This window comes from Vulpes lagopus, chromosome 2 (assembly GCF_018345385.1).
Source record: "Vulpes lagopus strain Blue_001 chromosome 2, ASM1834538v1, whole genome shotgun sequence".
NCBI lineage: Eukaryota > Metazoa > Chordata > Mammalia > Carnivora > Canidae > Vulpes > Vulpes lagopus.
In genome coordinates this window covers 119,697,309-119,714,314 of record NC_054825.1, presented here as the reverse complement: position 1 = coordinate 119,714,314, position 17,006 = coordinate 119,697,309, and the positions used below count along the sequence as shown (strand labels likewise).

The 17,006-nt window shown below is 33.3% G+C and overlaps 1 protein-coding gene across 1 annotated transcript in view; it reads left to right on the top strand.

Annotated features, from left to right (window-relative positions):
- The first annotated feature begins 921 nt into the window (after positions 1-921).
- LOC121478059 (triadin-like) overlaps positions 922-17,006 on the top strand; it is a 35,923-nt gene continuing 19,838 nt past the window's right edge. Inside the window, exons 1-6 of the mRNA XM_041732866.1 lie at positions 922-991; positions 1,588-1,608; positions 3,351-3,377; positions 4,112-4,150; positions 4,733-4,768; positions 8,582-8,605. Of these exons, the coding sequence (XP_041588800.1) occupies positions 922-991; positions 1,588-1,608; positions 3,351-3,377; positions 4,112-4,150; positions 4,733-4,768; positions 8,582-8,605 (217 nt within the window). The remainder of the gene's footprint in view (positions 992-1,587; positions 1,609-3,350; positions 3,378-4,111; positions 4,151-4,732; positions 4,769-8,581; positions 8,606-17,006) is intronic.

Here is a 17,006-nt window from a genome sequence, read left to right as displayed (position 1 = left end):
GAGGAGCTTGTAAAATGCCAAAGGCAAATGTCATCTACTTTAAATTATCCCCAAGGAATGATTTTACCTTCAGCAGAGAAAGAAAAATCCTCTTTTTTATTCTCCTCTTTGTCATATTCTATCCTCTTCTTCTTATACCACAAGGCCCCAAGAGGGCTAGTATCTTCCTACTGTCTTACAGGATGCCCTGAGAATGAACCTGACCTTGTTTATAATCTGTTTCTATGGCAATGTGCTTTCTGTGTTCCAACATGCAAATGACTTTGAGGGCATGCTTCCTATATAAACTGAGGATCACCCACAAATACATAAATAAGAAATGCTTGCTACACAAACAATCCACAGATTGCCAATTAATTTTAATTTCTCTTTCTAGAAAAAGCTGAACACCAAGAAAAAGAATCTCCAACTATAAAAACAGGTGCTTTTACATTGTCTTAATTCACTAGTGTTATTAGGTTTAAAAATTCAAACAGAGCATACGAGTGCTTTTCATCTTATTTCCTGGTACTGTTCAGTCTTCTGGTTTTCTAGGAAATCTAGTTTATCTGACATTTTGGTTGTGTTACTGTTGAAAATCATACATTTTGCTAAGTATTATAACACATATGTATAGGATTGTCAAACATACTATTATGATACAGTAGGGGGTTTTTTTTGTTTGTTTTGTGCTTTTATTTCAATTCCAGTTAGTTAACATATAGTATAATATTGGTTTCAGGAGTAAAATTCAGTGCTTCATCACTTGCATACAACACCCAGTGCTCATCACAAGTGCCCTCCATAATACTCGTCACCCATTTAGCCCATCCCCCCTGCCCACCGCCCTCCTAGCAACCCTCAGTTCGTTCGTTCTCTATAGATAAGAGTCTCTTATATTTATAATAGTAATAGCAGTATTAACAAAATAGTATTACATTCATGGTTCACAAGCCCCTTTCACTGTTGTCCGTGTTAATGCCATTTGTCACACTGATTAAGTTGATTCAAGGTAAGATTATAAAATATCTTGCCAAATTACAGAAATTACCTTTTACTAAAAACTAATCATGAATTTCCACTTGATATCTTTTCTTAAATATAAAATATATAAATGGTAGCTTCATTCTTTAAAAAAATGCTATTTGATTTTTTAAAAGATATGGTAGTTGGCATCATTCAAACTCTAAGGCACACACTACTGGAGGGTGTGAAAATATCCTTCCTTTCCTTTTTCTAAGAAAAATTTAGAATATTAATACTAACATGCATTCTGAAAGGATGATGACACAATATGCATTTTACGCTCCTCAGAAACAGTGAGGCATTCAAATTACCGTGAGCATTCATATTGCATTAAATCAGATAAGATTTCATAGGGATGAAGAGACCAAGAAGATTCTATATCTGAAAGCTTTACGATTTCTTCTGCAGGGAATTTGTTAGGAATATAACTTTAAAATTATTCAAAATGTATTTTCTATTGCTCATTTTAATATGTTTAGCCTACTTCTAGTTTAACTTGGACAGAAATAGGAATATAAAGTGCTGATATTTACCTATAGGGGAAAAATGATCACCGGTTTACTTTTCTTCTTTACTTTTTAGACAAACCCAAACCAACCTCAAGTAAGTGTACCACTTTAAAATGTTAAGAATTTGTTATTTAAATCACACTAATTTTATGATCTCTTTGTATTGTATATGCAGCCAAAAAAAAGACAGTGTGTTTATTAGTGCAATAGGCAGGACGCCATCACCTATATAAATGATTCTGACAAAGAATATTGTGTGTATCGTATTCATTAATCCTTGAACGTGACTTTACTGAGCACCAATCAGTTATATTACACTGTACCAGGGTATGTGAGGGAATGCCAAAAATGTTTTCTGTTTTCATGCCTATGTAATTAATGCATTTACCAAGATAAGTAATGTTTGTGTAGGGAAAAAAAGTGGTTTCATCTCTCTTTTATGTACCTCCATTTGTTTGTGAGGATGTATTGAGTAAACACAGTATGGAGATTCCTCTAATAGTCACTGCTGGGTTAAGAAAAATTTAGAACACATAATACCTGTCTCCAATTATTAATCTTAGCACATTAGACTTTTATTATTTTACTTTTTCAACACCTGAAGGTAAGTTGTTTTAGTATTTCAGAATCTCTATTTTATTTTGACATTCCAAGCAATAATACCAATGCAACAGCTTTTGAAAATTTATGAAGTTTTATGTAATTCATAAAAATAAAATAATTATTTAATACTGTTAAATTATGACCCAGACTTTAACCTGGGGTAAAAATATGTGCATTTCAATCAAAAGTGTATCTAGAAGTTCTATCTAAAGTTTTTAAATGCCAAGGAGTAACCCGGTTCCTTAAGAGTATCATGACAGTCTCCTTACAAATGCAGCTACAATTTTCTCCTAATTGAATTTGATGTTAAAATATTAAATGTTGCCTTTGGGTTGGAGAAAATCTCCACTACATTTAGCTTTTATTATTGCTAAGGGTATGCAAAAATTAAGAGTTGAAAGTCAAAACTAGAATGCTAATATGAAGTTCACCATAATCACTTGTAAATACTGTTTCATTTATGAAATGTTATTCATTTTTGTCTTTATCATCATAAAATATTTTAATCATTTTTTCTTAAGTTTTGAATAAAGCTTCCAGAGAAGCTATAGAAGACTTATAATTAAATGTATCAGGTTTATAGGTATGTTGTCACTTGAACTGAACTGTGAGGAAAAATATATTTTTAAAAATCCTGTCATGTTACATTTTACAATATTATTGGTCTATGCTTTAACTAAAAGAACAAAAAGAGAGGCTGTTTCTGTATTATCAGAGACTAAAGATAAATAACATTTTATATCTTGTCTCACTACTCTGACAAAAGTCACCGAGAGTTGAATTTCTGTGATATTTTTCAACCTTATCCCACAATCCCACCCATTGCAGTTAGTATAACATCTTATACATGAAGTTACTTTATAAATATTCAATGAATGAATGTATTCGTGCATATATGAAGAACAAGTTAAAAGTCTGTGAAGCAGAGATTTATAATTTGTAATTTGTAATTAAGAAAACCAAAGGACTTCAAATTGATTAATGCGACCATTTAGGCATAGAATGTTTTAGGTTCGTTTATCGAGTAGTTCTAATTTCCAAATAGAGTTCTAGTTAGTTTTCAGAGATATTGGTTATTAGTGCATCTCTTTGCCATTCTGAGCTTATGTGTTTATTGTCATTACTAGTGGAATTTAATAGGAAATACCTAGAGATGAAGCTCAATTGTCTGCTACTGAAATACTATTCTGTCCTTTTCTTTTTTTACTATATTCTTTTTTTTTTTCCTTAAAGAGGAAACACCAGAAGTCACAGAATCAGGTAAAAAATTACTTTCCCAAAGGAGGGAACATAGATCTGTGAAGACAGATTTATGTGTAAATTTGAATCTCTATGTAGCTGTGTAACATTTGGGAAAATCTGTTGGATGGCTCAGGTTCCTGGTTTCCTCATCTATAGAACAGACAAAATGACTTCCCAAAATTTGGCTTGTTATGAGCTTTAAATAAGATAAGATATGCCACATCCCCACTACCTGGTTTTCTTCTCAGTATCGTTTGATATATCCAGTTGAAGAAAAACTATTAATCAACTGAAACTTCTGAAAAGGCATGTGTCCACTTTTTGCTTGGAGATATTTTGTGACTCTCATTGTTTTTATTTCAGTTTATTTATTGAGCATCCATAGCACCAGATTCTCATTTCCTAAAGAAAACAATAGAAATTCTGGATGTTTTTCCTGTTGTTACTAGTTTACATTTAAATGCATGGCTCGCTAGAGCTTTCCTTCAAAGCACATGAAAACAGAGATAAAAAGAAAAAGGGAGAGGACTCTGCCATCCAGGTGACTGAATATAAGCCAAATAACCAAGCGTAACAAAAATACATATGTTCTCACACAATAGGAGGCATACTCTTCCTTCTTATTTTGAAAAAGCAGAGCCCTGACCCCCTCCACTTATGGGATTAAGTCTCATCTCCAAGTGTTCACTTCACAATTGAGAAAGAAGTCATTTTTTTTAAACTGATGATTTCTTGTTATATTTCCCCTCTAGGGAAGAAGAAAATTGAAAAATCTGAAAAAGAAAGTAAAGGTAAAGATGACATTTAAAGACATGTACACCAAATTAACAATAAAAACACAGAAATAAAAAATACATAATTATACAAATTAGATCATTTAGCAATTCCAGAAAATGTGGACAGAGATTTTTATTTTTTTTAATTTTTATTTATTTATGATAGTCACAGAGAGGGAGAGAGAGAGAGAGGCAGAGACACAGGCAGAGGGAGAAACAGGCTCCATGCACCGGGAGCCCGATGTGGGACTCGATCCCGGGTCTCCAGGATCGCGCCCTGGGCCAAAGGCAGGCGCCAAACCGCTGCGCCACCCAGGGATCCCCTAGACAGAGATTTTTAAAGCATGTTTCAGAATTACAGTTCACTGTAGCATTTTCCAAGCAAGAGGGTAGGCGTCATTTGTTATTAGATATCTAAAGAGAATAGAAGGTTAGGTTTAGGTTTAGGTTCTGCTATTTCTAAATTAACAACATAGAATTCTTTTCATATAATGCCTGAATTGTGAATGTTGACTACAAAAAAGTTCATTCCGAACCTTAGGAAGACTTATGAATACATGATATATGACTCAAAATTACCTTTTTTTCTCTCTACAGAAAAAGCAGAAATGAAACATCTTAAAGAAGAAAAAGGTAATTTTTAAGAGACTGAAAAACACTGCAAAGCCCTAAAGAAAAAATAATTGAGGCTTATTTTTTCACTTTATTATTTTTATTTTTTAAAAGACTTTATTAATTTATTTATTGAGGGGAAGAGAAAGAGAGAGAGAGTGGAAGCAGAGAGAGAGAGAGGGAGAAGCAGACACACCACTGAGCAGGTGGCTTGATTCCGGGCTTAATCCCAGGACTCTGGGATCATGACCTGAGCCGAAGGCAGATGCTTAACTGACTCACCCACCCAGGTGCCCCATTTATATCACTTTAAGATAAAACTTGTATTTGTGTATATGATGAGCACTAGTGTAATTAAAGGAAGAAATGTGGGAAATACGGATATGTGGTAATGGCTGGGTTGAAGGAACAATGGATAGCAGGCCGGTCCCAGCAAGCATGCGTTCATGTGTTGTTGTGCCATTGGTGAGCAGCAAGTTTAGAAGCTGCATCAGAGTGACTTTATTTTCTTAACATTGGGTGTATTTATTTGCTAACCTACAAAATATAATGATAATCACTGATTTTCAAAGTAGTTATCTGAAAAACTTATAAAGGCCTTACTTATAAAGAAATATTCTATTGTATCAAGAAGAAAGCATTCTTAAACATATCAAAAAGATTGTTAATAATACGACAGGTTGGGTTTTTTTGTTCGTTTTTGTTTTTGTTTTTTTTTTTTTTTTTTTTTTGGTTTATCTCCAAATTCAGTTACTTAGAATGACCCATTGTACATGGAGTCTCATTAAATACTGTAATCACTGCAAACATGTAAATCTGTTTATGCAAACAAAACAATCTCTACTGGTAACATTTGTTTTTGCTAGGTGTTAGAAGAGAAAATTTTTTAATGACCCTGAGAAAATATTTACATTATTTAAATAATTCCCATGTTCCCAAAGCTTAGTTGAAGTGAGCCAAAATTTTAATGAAAATTCCCTTTAAAAAGTCAGAGTTAATTTACATTTTCCTTATCCACAGTCTCAACAAGAAAAGAAAGTCTTCAATCACACAACGTAACAAAAGGTAATCCTGAATCAACTTTGTAAATATTCAAATGCTAAATTGGTATGGAGGTGAGGTGCCTAAATTATGCTTGCACTTAATATTAACCCTAAAATTTTTTAAAGCAACGAAGTCTAGCATTTATACACTTCTGCTAATGGCAGAGGAAGTGGACAGGTGGGAAACCTAGCAGGAGATTTACATTTCCATGGAAAACTAGAAAGAAGAAATCTGAACTATTAACAACATAATCATTCAATAAAATATTCCAGTACATACCAGAAGATAAATTTCTCTTTTACAAAAGACTTTCATAATATGAATTATAAGGTCAAAATGATATAGCAGTAAAAAAAAAATAGAGCTGACAATTATTTTATGTATTACATAAATATAACCATTATCATAAATAAAGTTTTTATTATTTAAAGTTGGCCTTTAAATTAAGTCCACTTAGACAAAAAGTGTTTTGTAGAGGGAAAATGCCAGCATGTACACAGCAGGAAGATGTCCTTCACCTAAAATAAGAATAACCTATTTCGGTAATATTGACTATCAAAAAACTATAAATACATGTTATAACTGAATTATATAGCCTAGGCGATATAATTTTGAACAAATGTAATTAATTCAAAACGTAATGGGATTTAAATATTTTAAATTTTAAGATGCTAAGTAAACATGTCACAATTGAACAATTGTTTTCAACATTGTAAATATATGGAATTCCAGTGTGGGGGGAAGGGAAATCAGTGCTGTATTTTCACTGGTTCCTTCTTTCTGCTTACTGTATTATGGATGCCCCAAATGGCAGGACTTATCTAGACATATAACTTAGACATATAGTTATCAGTAATTTAGACATATAATTCTCAGTAATATTAGAGGGTAAAATTTACAATAAGAGCAAACCAAATTTATAGAAGCATATAGGGGCATACATTTTATATTTCAACTTTCTTAACTTTTAGAATATGGCTTAGCATCTTTTAAAATAATTAACCAGAAGAATAAGAAAATTCCAGTTACTTAAAAAAACTCTTTGGTACATCCTTTCCTATTATTTGTTCATTTAATCCTCACAACAGGCCCAATTATCATGCCCAAATGAAAGATGAGGTAGGTGCAATGAGGGAGGTCTAAAATCCCAGAATGTTTACATGGTAGAGACAGGATTTGGTCCAAAGACTTAACAGTTGAACTCATTCATTTACATTTCACTACCCCATCACACTATGGCACACATTAGAGAAGCTTTCTACCAATCAGAGCAGCCCAAAGGTAAAATGTAAATGTACTCAACTTTGTCCCCAAGCGAGTAGTCTGTTCAAACTATAACTTGAGGGCTGTACAAGGTATTTAGGCTTTGGATAGACAGTCCTTTCTTACCCCAATCTGGAGCCCATCATTTCCAAGGTCTTCATATTATGAATACACAAGACAAGGTATTATAAGTAAAAGCACAAGACTAACCCTGAGCTAGTTGAGAACACAGGCACATTCTTATTCATTCCTTCATTCAACAGATGGTTCATTGTATTTCAATAAATGTTTGTTGTATACCTTTTAAGTTTCCATTTTTTAGCCAGTGAAAGTATTTTTAAAGGAAAAAATGACATGCTATTTTGTAATTTTATACGTGAAGAATGTGGTCGTAATATCACTAAAATCATGTGTCTCAAATGAAAAAAATTTTATTGGTATTAACTAACTTTGGTAAATTTGTAACCCTTGGGTTTATATTAGAAGCTCTACAAGTCTCAAAATAAATCATGTAATGCAGATTCATTTAAAAATTTATATATCAAGTCCAGCCCTTTAAATTAGACTAATGGGACAGTAGCTACACTTGGGGTGAACATTCCATAATGTATAAACCTGTCAAATCACTAAATTATATACCTGAAACTTCTGTAAAATTATGTGTCGACCATATTTAAAAAAAAAAAGAAGTTAGACTAATATAGTACAAAGTAAATGTTATGAATTTTTTTTTTTACTTTTCAAGAAGTTAGCATTTCTGTTGTAGTATTTGGGACAATCATCTCACTTGATATTTTTGTCCTATATACACACACTTTAATGTAAAACAATACTACTTTGAAGAATTATGGTTTCTCATTGAAACTAATAGACAAATGGTTATGAAAAAATAAACTAATTTTGCATGTAGTTTATTAAGGTTAGTTATTTGTCCTTATAATTTTTGAAAGGAAAATAATTCTCAATGATACATTTTATGGAATTGAAACTTTAAACAAATATTTAGATTAATTACATCATACAAAGTATTTTTACTCAAGTCAGCTATAATTAGAATTGAATCGAGATCCTTAATTTAACAAAGATCCTACTGATTTTAGTATTTTAAAAGTGTAAATATGTTGTGACATCTACAATGATTAATAGCTTTTCTGATATTTCACATTAAAAATAATCAATATATTCAAAGACCCATGTTCTCAGGCAATAGTTATATTCTTTCATTAACTCTTTTTTTAAAAGTCTTTATTTATTCATGAGAGACACAGAGAAAGAGAGGCAAGACACAGGCAGAGAGAGGAGCAGACTCCATGCAGGGAGCCCGATGCGGGACTCCATCCCAGGTCTCCAGGATCCCACCCTAGGCCGAAGGCAGGTGTTAAATCACTGAGCCATCCAGGGATCCCCTTTTCATTAACTCTTAATAAGGAAGTCAAAAGATGTTAGATTCTTTCATGTGGTCCATCAACGTATAATTTCTTTGCATTTTATCTGAGTTAAACAAAACTTATTTTCTTTTATTTTTAGCAGAAAAACCTGCAAGAGTATCAAGTAAGTACTGCTTGTATTGAAGATAAATTCTCTTTGGCATGCAGTATAAATCTCCAGCTAAAATTCATAAAATATTTATATTTTTAATGTGTTCAGAGATTGAGTCATTTCATACTAAACCTTCTGACAGGAATTTAACTTTTAAACTTAGTTATGTTGAAACTTAAAAAACTATGTTATTTGAAATGATGACTTGGAACAAATACTTTTCATGTTCTCAAGCCTAAAGATTAAAGTGACTTGCATTCAAATACATAATTTTTTTTCAGCAATTTAAGTAGAATGAAATAAAATAATCTTGTTTCTGCCTTAAACCTTCAATCACTAAAGATTTGCTACAGAGCACATATGGTTGAGCGATCATGTTTTATTCGCTGATGTTTTTCAATGTTCATTAACTTAAATATAATTATATATCTGAGAAGAATAACAGAGTTAGGAATGGATCTAAGCTTGTAGGTTGTAAACAGACAAAACTCTCAGAAAAAAACCTCTAAAATATCAATATCTAGACACACATAGGCATTCTAAATATACAGGATACGACTTTAAATTTTCCATAAGCTCCTAAAATTCTGGGAAATAGAACTTTCCCTCCCATGTTTTCTGATTTTAAAAACCATCATTTTAAATCAATGCTGTCTAGTGCAAAATCATGTGAACAACACATGTAATTTTAAATTTTCTAGTAGATACATTCAAAGGGTGAGGAGAAACATGTTAAAATAATTTCAATGTTTATTTAACTCTGTATATAAATATTATTTCTGCATGTATCAATTTAGAAATATATTGATATTTACACTATTTTTTTAATTGTGTGTGTGATTTACACTTATAGCACATTTCAGTTGGTACTAGTCACATTTCAGTAGCCCAAATCCTCATGTGGTTAGTAGCTACTGCATTGGATGGAACAGATCTCAATATCTATTGAGTGCTTCCATTGTGCCCATCACATAGTGAGTATTGATGACCTACAAAACAAACATTAAATGTGGTACTTGCCACATATCTCATTCAACACTCCTTGACTGCAAATAATAGAACCCCACATGAACTTGCTTCAGGGATTTCAAAAAGGAAAGTAATTACAAGGGTACAGAATTGTCTCATGGATGCAAGGGCCAAGCTCCCACTTGATCCTCAGGAAAGCCCTCTGAAACCATCCCACTCTACACTCTTCCCCTACACCTACAGGTAGTCAGGGTACACTTCGTGAAGGAGGTGATTCCATAATTTGTACTTGGAAGAATACTTTGCTTTGAATGACTGGAAAAAGATGGAAATGATATGAAGAAAAACTCATTTCTCCTGTCTCTTATTCACTCTGACAGAAGCACCATGCTCCCAGAACTTCCTACACTAGATGTATGGTTGACTGGTTGGTTGGTTGGTTGGTTGGTTGGTTGGTTGGTTGGTTTCCACACCAAGAAATTACCTGTGATGCCAGCTAGGTGTCACACAATGTCAGTCACTTCTGACACTAACCTGGACTTAGCACAGCACAGTTTAAGGGCTCAGTCCTACAAGCCTGCTTCCTACTTCAGTTGCCAACCATAAGTGGTAGGTTCCCAAGTTACTCACAATTTCTGTCCAAGATGGCTAGAAATTAGAGGTTCTCATCACTTCTTCCTTTGGATTCATTTGCTAGAACAGCTTATGGAATGTAGAGAATCACTACTACATTTACTAGTTTATTAAATAATAAAGGATATTATAAAGGATACAGATGAATAGCCAGATGAAGAGGTACATCAGGCAAGGTCTGAAAGGGTCCCAAACACAGGAACATCTTTCCCTGTGGAGTTGGGGTGAGCCATTTTCCTTGTATGTAGGTGTGTTTACCAACCCAGAAGTTCCCTGAACCCTGTACCTCTGAGATTTTTTTTTATGGAGGCTTTATTACATAGGCATGATTGATCATTATCTCAATTTCCAGCCCCCTTCCCCTTTCTGGAGGATGGGAAGTGGAACTGAAAGTTCCAGCTTCTAATCACAGCTTGGACTTTTTGGTGACCAACCCCCAACCAGGAGCCCACCAAGCATTGCCTCATCAGAACAAAAACCCTTCCATCACCCAGGAGATTTAGAAACCCTGTACCAGAGACAAAGGGTAGAAACCAATATATTATATTTTCTATTATTTCAAAGTTGGCGACCAAAAAAGCATGGCATATAGAGGCCATCAGAAGAAGAGTTGGCTGACGTTAAGAGCTAGTGTCAGAAAGCAGTGGAGGTAAGGCCTCTACGAGGCAGAGATCCTGAAGGCGAAAGGACTTAAGACTTACTGCCACAGGAAGTTGTGGGTTAATTTATCAAAAGGAGGAAAGTGGAGGGAATTGTTGGGAAGAAGTAGGGGTAAATAGGAAGTAAATAAGAAATAATAATAGTAATGGAAAAGAGAAAAAGTGTGACCAGAAAAAAAATGTCTACTCTTTCTTATGGATCATAGGAGATAAATATCCAAGAACATCATGAGATGATACATTTTAATCAATTGGTTGCTGCACACATGGAGATCATATTCTCCATAGCATATAATTTTTTTGTCATACCTTTTTGGAGGCAATCATCAAAAACTTTCTATATTTATCAAATAAAACATACTGAAGATAATTTAAACTGAAGATTCATCACTCTTTTTCTGAACCCTTTTCAACATTATGTATATGTGCATTTATTTTTGGTCATATTTCTTATTTATCTTTCAGTCCTTTGTCTTTCATAAAGGAGGTTTGCAAATAGCTTTTGCTTTAAACATATTGCTCCCTTCCTCCCTTGTGCCTGCTTCTCTTGTCCTCTGGACAGGATCAGATCCTCTACTTCTGACAGGCTGGTTTTTCTGCTTTGGTATGGGATGCACAGAGACTGTCCTTCACTCCCAGGTTTTTTGGCTGGGAAGGAAGAGAATGTTAATATGTGGGAAAGGATCCATATAAAACAAGAGAGGTACCCCTTCCTAAATTCTGATTCACTCTGATTGAGATGCTTACAACTGTCTGCATGGACTGGATTTTCAAATATCTGAGGTTTTATTATAGGAATGGAAAAGATACTGATAAGAATCAGCAACACATGAATATCTCTCTACTGCATCAGTGAAAAGTAACATTGCAAAATCAAATTTTCCATGATTCCTGGATGATTGTGGTTTAATTGACGCTTGTATCTGCAGGTCTATTTTTTAAAGGATGAGTTTTCTGATTCTAAATGTCCACTTGATTTTCATTCTGTATTTTTTTCTAGCTATGGTAAATATATAATAAATAATTTGCTTTCCATAGAATTGAGAGGAAGACACCAGGGATGTTAGATTGTATTATATTTAAGATCCATTACCTTAAAAGTTAAAAGCAAAATGAACATATTTTTGAATTTTAAATAGCACAGCCATTTGCTATTAATATTTTAAGTCTTCAGAGAATTTTTTTCTGGAAAAAAAAAAACTGTACATCCAAAAACATTACTCCCCAGGAAGTTGCCCAAAGGCAAAACATAAAATAAAACAGAAGAATGAAAACATACATTATTAAAAGGCAAAAGGTGCCAAGGGAAGACTAGCACCTAGAGGAATTGCAAGGCTCTTGACATAGCTAAGACGTTGACAATGTATTTATAACAATGGGTGTGGTGTACCAAGGAAAAAGATTTTATAGAAACCTATAGTTTTTTCATTTTTATTGTTTGGTAGTCAATATTTAAGTAAAGATAGATTGGCTTTCCCCGTAAAATAAGTATTTTTTTTTAAGATTGCATTTATTGGAGAGAGACAGACTCCTTTTGAAAGAATATAATTAAACATAACTAAAGTATATCATTTGTCATAATAAAAGTATAACCTATTTTGTATTGATTATATGTCCCTGCACTGAAAATTTTCAAGAATTTCAAAAAGCCAGAGTTTACTAATAAGCTTGTAATTCTCATTTGAAAGAATATTTCACTTTTTAAGACAAACTACTAACGAGTCTGCGAATTATAAAATTATAATCTAGTGGCAAAAAGAACTATTTTTCATAAATTCTTAAACACGAAAAGAGTATGCTTTGCTTTATGTTGATATTGTATATAATTCCCTTTTATAAATAATTAAATTGATCATCTTTTCCAAAATGATTGAACTCAACTAATGGCTAATTTATGTCTAAATCAATTTATTCCTGTCATCTCAGACTAATTTAGTTGATTTTTTTCTAATTTTGTCACATGGTAGTCTCTCAGGCATATCAAATTATAGGATGTATCCTGATATTTTGCTGCTAATGTTATGTTCTCAGATTCATTGGAGTTTTATTATATTATAGGTTATTCATGTTCACTGCTGTATAGTATATTACTTTGTGAATATACATATTTTAATCTATTCTAATATCAATAGATATTTTCTAGTCTCTACCTTTCTCCTTTACTAATATAAGAATATAAGGCAGTAGTTTTAAATGCTACCTCAGCAGCATCCCATAAGCTTTTATATGGAGTATTTTCCTTATTGTTCAGTTGCACATGTACTTTAATTCCATTGTAATAAATTCTTCAGTATTTTACATGGAAGTTTTAGAACCTATTTTTAAATTTCTAAACCTGTGAGAATTATAAAGATCATCCTCTTTTAATCATCTTCTAGTTTAATTGTGTAGTGGTGAAAGAAAATGATCTACTCTTTAAAATGTGTTGAGCTCAGGGATCCCTGGGTGGCACAGCGGTTTGGCGCCTGCCTTTGGCCCAGAGCGTGATCCTGGAGACCTGGGATCGAATCCCACGTCAGGCTCCCGGTGTATGGAGCCTGCTTCTCCCTCTGCCTATGTCTCTGCCCCTCTCTCTCTCTCTCTCTCTGTGACTAAAATAAATAAATAAATAAATAAATAAATAAATAAATAAATAAAAATAAAATAAAATGTGTTGAGCTCTGCCTTATGAACAAATATATTATTAGTTTTAGTAAATATTCTATATGACATTGAGAGTAATGTGCATTTTCTAATGGTCGGGAGTGTGATTCTCTATTGATTGAGTCAAGCTTCATTGCTTTTAAATTACCCTGTATCTTCATTAATTTTTTGAATGTTAGAAGTATCAGTAATTGAATAAATTATATTGAAATCTCCCACTGATGGAAAATTATCAGTTTAACCCTGTAGTCCCTGTAGTGTTATCAAATTTTATATTAGGAGCTGTTTTATAAGTTCCATACATGCTTAATTGTATCTTTCTGGTGAATTGAACATTTATCTTTTTATGATAACTTCTATATTCCATATAATGATCTTTTTGTAAGTAAAATGACCTTACAATTATCCCAGCTTTCTTTTGGTTAGCATCTTATCAGAATTTTTTTAAAAACATTTGTTTATGTCTTCTAATGACAGTCTGTTTCAGATATGTCCTTAGTAAATAACATAAAGCTAAAATTTACTTTTTACTTTACCCAGTACAATGGCCTTCACTTTTAATCTGATGAACTTTAACTACTTACCATTCATTGTGATTATTATTTTAGGTCTAATTTTTACCATCTAAGTTCTTTTTTTATATTTCTCATGCCCTCTCAACATTTCTTTATATTTTTTTCTTGTCTTTTACAAATTGAATATTTTCCTCTATGAATAAATAAAGTCTTTAAACAAATTAAAAAAAAATATTTTCCTCTAAATGTGTTTTTATTTTTTTCATTTTCTAGCCTCTACTTATTTGGAAAGACTATACTCTATTTCTCTTACTTTGGTGGTAGCCCTTGACATTTTACTATTCTTTTTAAAGAATAAAATTACTATACAACACCACTTCTAAACAAGAGAGGGATGTTAGAACATTTAAATTTCATCACATCCAATGCTGATTTACATGCTCATCTTGTTCAATATTTTAATTCTAACCTTTCGAAGAATCTGAATGTCAAATTGTGTTAGTAGTAATTCTTCCGTCAATGTGTCTATCTTCCCCTACAGGTTTCTCAGTTTCATTGTTCTTGCGTCTCTGACTTGGCTTCTACTTCTTTCTTTTCCAGCAGCACCTTCTTTACAAGTGTCTTGAGCAAAGACCTATTGGTGAAAGCATTCTCAGTTTTTATTTATCTGACACTGTCTTTAAATCATCCTCATTCCCTTTGAAAGCCTGTTGCTAGGCACAAAATTTAGGTCACCAGTTAGCACTTTGTGCACTTTGGTTATATTATTTCACTGTTTTGTTTTTTCATCCTCCACAAAGGCAGGGAATTCTGTTACCAATCGAATTGTCATTCCTTCCTATGTGATCTATCTTTTCTTTTTCTTCTTTAAATATTTTCTCTTTGCCTTTGATTCATTGCAGGTTCACTATAGTTTATGGAGTGAGAGCTGCTTTATACTGTGAAATTCCTCCAGGACATGTGGAATTATTTTTTTCTTTTTTCTTATTTTTTTTGATAAATTTATTTTTTACTGGTGTTCAATTTACCAACATACAGAATAAGACCCAGTGCTCATCCCGTCAAGTGCCCCCCTCAGTGCCCATCACCCATTCACCCCCACCCTCGCCCCCCCCCCCCGCCCTCCTCCCCTTCCACCACCCCTAGTTCGTTTCCCAGAGTTAGGAGTCTTTATGTTCTGTCTCCCTTTCTGATATTTCCCACACATTTCTTCTCCCTTCCCTTATATTCCCTTTCACTATTATTTATATTCCCCAAATGAATGAGAACATATAATGTTTGTCCTTCTCCGATTGACTTACTTCACTCAGCGAATTATTTTTTTCTTTTACTAGTTTGGAGAATTGATAGCCATTATTTCTTCTAATACTATCACTTTGTTTTTTTCCTTCTGCTGATTATTAATATGTTAGGTATACTCGCCTTTTTTTCTTTCAAATTTTTCAGTTCCTCATTTCTCTCTGCTGTATTTAGTGTAATTTGATCGGTTTTAACATATGTTCGCTGATTATTTCTTCAGCTCTATATAATGATATTTAACTTATCCAGTGAGATTTTATATTATTTATATTTTTATCATAATAGTTATTTTTCAAGTCTTACTGGTTATGTTCATAATCTCCTATTGCTTGACCCGATTTTAGAATTCATACTTTATTTCTTAAAACATTTCATATGTGTGTTAAAGTTTGAGCATAAAAATTCCAGTATCTGAAGTACTTTCTTATGTAAAGTTGTTGTTTATTGTTTCTTCAGACTCTTCTTCATGATGGGTTTTTAATTTCTGTAATCGGAACTTTGACTGTGAGCTCATACTCCTTTTGTTTAAACAAATCCTTCTTTCTCTCTGTTTTCCCTGTCCTGCTCAACTTTTATTCCACTCCTAGCAGTTTCTTACCATTTGTGGGGTCCTGTCCTAGAAGTGAACCCTGGCTCATGGGTTTCCCAAAGTCACAGGGTTCCTGACAGTACCTGCACTCAGACCTCATGGTGAACCCCTTATGCTCACCTGCTCTTGAACTGGGCAAAGCCCCTCCCAGTTTCAGCGGATGATCTCAAGTTGTCATTACTGGCTTTTCAGAAAATACCTATTGGCTGTTTGGGGGTTCTGGGATGTCTCTCAGATTCCCCATTGTCTCCTTGTGCTTTTTCTTCTACAAACACTAATGCCTGGTAGATTTTGACTGTTTGTTCAAATCCACATGTGTTTTAGGGCTCATTTCATTTTGTTATGAATATTGTCCATGGGTTTCATTATCTCTTTTTACAAGGGGATTTGGAAGAGATTGAAATACTGTGTTGTTGCCACCTTCCCAGAATCCACGGAGGAAGTTAGTTATATTTTCATCCCACCCTGGCACAGCTTCTGTGACCCCACTTTACTTCTTGCACACTTAGTCTCTGAGTTCCAGTTTTAATATAAACACTTGTCCACAGGATGACCTACTCTTTCATGTATCAGCAGGTTTTCTTCTTCCCCTCTCAGGGCAGGAGGAAGATTCTGGAGGGTTCCTTTATGCCCTCTGAGCCCAGCACTGCAACAAAAAGTATGATTTTGTCATGAATATTATCTATCATATTATCAGTAGCCTAACATTCCAATAGTTGCTTTTTTAATGTTATCCATGAATCTTGTTTTAATAAGACATGTGGGATATTATTGGAGATCACCTGCTGGAATGGAGTGCTAATGAATATCAACATCAATGTAGTTTTTGTTAAGAACAAATTAGCACCAAATTCATGATAGAAATATAAAAATCATCATCAGATAGTGGCTTATGCCAGGGAAATTGGCCTAAAAACTGTGAAAACTTGGGAAAGCTTCATAACATCTCCGTGCTTGTTAGCCTTATTTTTGAAATGTGGATAATAATAATATTACCTCATAGAAATTTGAGGGAGATTAGGTAAGACAAAATAGTAGGTACATAAATAATAACTGGAGTCCAATAAGTGATTATTAATTGGCATCCATGAGGGTGGTGATGATAA